The sequence below is a fragment of the Dipteris shenzhenensis genome, chromosome 3, assembly GCF_047967505.1.
Source record: "Dipteris shenzhenensis isolate YYH24624 ecotype China chromosome 3, Dip_SZ_1.0, whole genome shotgun sequence".
Lineage (NCBI taxonomy): Eukaryota > Viridiplantae > Streptophyta > Polypodiopsida > Gleicheniales > Dipteridaceae > Dipteris > Dipteris shenzhenensis.
This window is the reverse complement of record NC_141598.1, coordinates 45,515,742-45,519,355: the sequence shown is the minus strand read 5'-3', so window position 1 is coordinate 45,519,355 and position 3,614 is coordinate 45,515,742. Positions and strand designations below refer to the sequence as shown.

Below are 3,614 nucleotides of genomic sequence, written 5' to 3'. Positions count from 1 at the left end.
GAAGAGGTGGGCAGGAACGAGAAAGAAGAATTCTTCCCCTCACGGATTTCTCCAGGTCGGTGCTAAACTGTTTAATTAGCAACGCGTATTCCGCAAAGCACGATCTTGTGTGAGCGTAGGTTTTGCTTCAAATTTCATCACAACGCGAGCCCGCCTCTCGTCAGCCATCTGTTGTACTATATGATTCTCTTGCTGGTTAGTTTCTCCACGGAACAAGCGGGGGATATGTCAGATCTGCTCGTGCTTTTCCACTGTGCATAATCCGGCGGATTGGAGTCTGCCCGTTGGGGAGAGTAAAGATTTCGAAGCTTGATTCCAAACAGCCGTCGTGTTTGCACACGACCAATTGTGCAGTGGCAGATCATGTCGCCCAGTCATAGTACTCTCAAGCTCATCAGTCCTACAAGAACGACCATGAGTTCGCATGGCACCTCATCTGTCTCTCCATCATTCTTGAGCTTCTTGCTGCTCTTTCAGCTTCATGTTACCTCGACTGTAGGAATGGGATACATGACTACATTGGCAGGCTTATGGGCTAATGGTAAGGCCACCGCTGCTTGTGCTCTCGAGGTGGAAACGCTCTCTCCGCAATGTTGGGGTACACACCCTTACTTAGGCGACCTGTCGCCTCCAGCGAATACGTCATTCTGGGCTATCTCCAACGGTGGCTTTTTTGTATGCGGGCTCATGTATGACTCTCACAATCCTTACTGTTGGGGGCAGGTAAATAATTCAGTCATTCCCTCCCAATTTCAGAGCACTAGCTATTCCAACATCAATTCAGGTGGCTATCATGCTTGCGCAGTAAGAGATAACAAAACAGACAGTCCAGGATTGGTCGATTGTTGGGGCAACAACACTTACGGGCAAGCTTCGCCTCCAACGGAAGCAATGATCTCGGTTACCGCCGGCGATTTCTTCACTTGTGGACTCACGGCCAGCACAAGGCACGCAATATGCTGGGGACAATTCGGAGGCGGTTCAGCAATACCGGCCCCGAACGCCAGTTTTGATTCGATCTTTGCTGGGAGATACCATATGTGTGGGCTCGAGCTGAATACCATGAAGACGTTATGCTGGGGTAACGACACTTATGGGCAGGCTACACCTGTGAAAAACGTCACCTTTACAGTGATCACTGGAGGCTACAGTTTCTCATGTGGCTTGCGTGCGGATACTCATGAAGCTGTGTGCTGGGGGGACGACTACTATGATGAAACGTATGCCCCTGCGGGAGTGCCATTCTCTACCATCTCGTCCGGTGATTGGTTCACTTGCGGAGTGAGGGAGGATGACCAGAAGATGGTTGTGGATTGTTGGGGGACGCAAGATAATGCCGCAAATAACTTCGTACCTCCGTCTTTGAGAGCTAGTATGGGATTGTGCGTTAAGCAGTGTAATGAGGGCCAGTATGAACTTTCGGATTCTCAGCTTGGGATCTCGAATCAGTGTCCGGGAAAGGGAGACAAGGTTTGCTTGCAGTGCTTACCAGGCAAGTGTCCACCTAACTCGACATCCCCGGGGCCATTCACTACTTCGATATCAGCTCCTAATTCATCATCGCATCCGATTACAGGAATTGTGGTAGGAGTGGCCCTGACTGTCATTGCAGCACTGATCGGATTGTTGGCAGTGTTTCGACGTAGACAATTGTATTCGATCTGGATGTCTTGGCGGAAGCCTGCAACTATTCAAGCGGAATCTGCTCACACAAGGCTTTGGAAAGCTAGAGTGAGTAAGGTTATTAGCTTCACTAGCAATGAACTCCGAATAGCCACAAAAAGCTACGAAAGTAGTATGGTGATTGGGAAGGGGGGTTTTGGGGATGTGTACAAGGGCATCCTCGAAGATGGGCGGGTTGTGGCGATCAAGAAAGCTTGTACGATGGAAAGAGCTCGCACTTTTGACATGGAGCTTGAACTCCTGGCACGGGTAAACCACACTCATTTGGTGAATCTCGTTGGCTACTGTGAAGAGGACAAATGTCTTGTGTTTGACTACATGGCAAACGGCTCGCTGCAAGATTGTCTGTTTCGCAAACGATCTGCTCAGCCCTTAGATTGGAATCGCCGAATGAAGATTGCTCTGCAAGCTGCAAGAGGGCTCGAATACCTGCATGTGTATGCATCTCCCAAAATTATTCATCGCGACGTGAAAGCATCTAATATTTTGCTGGACGAAACTTTGGATGCGCACATCTCTGATTTCGGCCTCTCTCTCTACGGTCCTGTCGGAAGCCAAACTCATCTGAGCAACCTGTCACCTTGCGGGACGATAGGGTACGTCGATCCCGAATACTTCCGATCTGGTCAGCTCACTTCGAAGAGCGATGTCTACAGTTTCGGAGTGGTTCTTCTAGAGCTATTGAGCGGACGACAGGCAGCGGGTAAGGATGATTCTGGGTGCGGCGTTGTGGCATGGGCCGGGGAGCTTGCTGAGCAAGGGAAGACAAGCCTTATATTGGATTCGGAGCTGAAAGTCGGAGACGAGGATGCATGCAGATCACTTGTGGACGTGATTGGGTTGGCTTTGCAGTGTGTTCGGACGACAGGGAAGGAACGTCCCACCATGAGTGAAGCCGCAAGCTTCTTGCAAGAAGTTTTTGAACCATTCTTCTTCAATTTTGATAGGAAGATTGAGGTCCAACCGTCACCTTTGATCCAAAGCAATTGCTCAACTGCAGACGTCTCCTACAGCTTAGAAGGAAGATGATGGATTCAACAAGATTGCATGACATGCGACTAGCAGTGAACCATGGGGGTGTGTGGCGGTGGGTGAGTGGGGAGAAAAAAAAAACAAGCGTGCACATGAGCACTACCTCCTTGGTATAATACTAAGCACACATAGCTTATGATATATGGCACTTTTTAGTATTATTAGCCCCTACTTCCTTAGAGGCACACTACTTCAAGTTGTGATTTTTTCAAAAAGTTAATTAAGTTGCGACGGAGGAAATCATTTCACATTGCTGGGGCTATAGTCATGGCCGGGGGCATCACTCATAGAGATGTAAGCCTACCACATGCCTGCTCACTAAAAGAAGTTTTTTAAATTCCCCTTTTACACATTTTTTCACATACAGAAGGGTATCATAAAATTGGAAAAAAGGGTGTATTTTATTCATTATAAATTTACAAATAAGGGTATTTACAAATAGGCCTTGAATGCACATGATACAGTGACCCCCAAGAGTTGTGGAAAATAGAATTCCCCTTTGTTAATTTCCACTTGTAACTTTTTAAAAGATTTAATTGAATTGGGATGGAGACCATTTCACAAAACTAGTTTTACCTTCAAGCCCCTTCAAGATCAAACTCACTTTTAATAGTCCAATGGAGTAAGGAAAATCGTTTACTCTTTCTTTGCATCGAAAAGCAATGCTTACCATTATATTAAGAAGCCGTGCCGACGTGCACTTGCGCACCCTTGTTTAGATCTTATGGTTGAATTTACCTCGTATATCCTTTACTTGAGAAATCTTATTTAAAAAAATAATTACAAGTGAAAAGTCACAAAAAGAAAACATGCAACTCTCAACTATAGCACTCCGTGTACAAACACACTATCAACCACAGTGCACAAGTGCGCATGGCCACTTCCTCTTGCTGTATTGG

At 46.8% G+C, this 3,614-nt stretch overlaps 1 protein-coding gene across 1 annotated transcript; it reads left to right on the top strand.

Moving 5' to 3' along the window:
- Window positions 1-478: 478 nt before the first annotated feature.
- Window positions 479-2,712, top strand: LOC147903881 (serine/threonine-protein kinase-like protein ACR4). Its single transcript, XM_087372919.1, has one exon. It carries the CDS (start codon window positions 502-504, stop codon window positions 2,710-2,712), a length of 2,211 nt encoding a protein of 736 aa, XP_087229045.1. The 5' UTR covers window positions 479-501.
- Window positions 2,713-3,614: the final 902 nt, after the last annotated feature.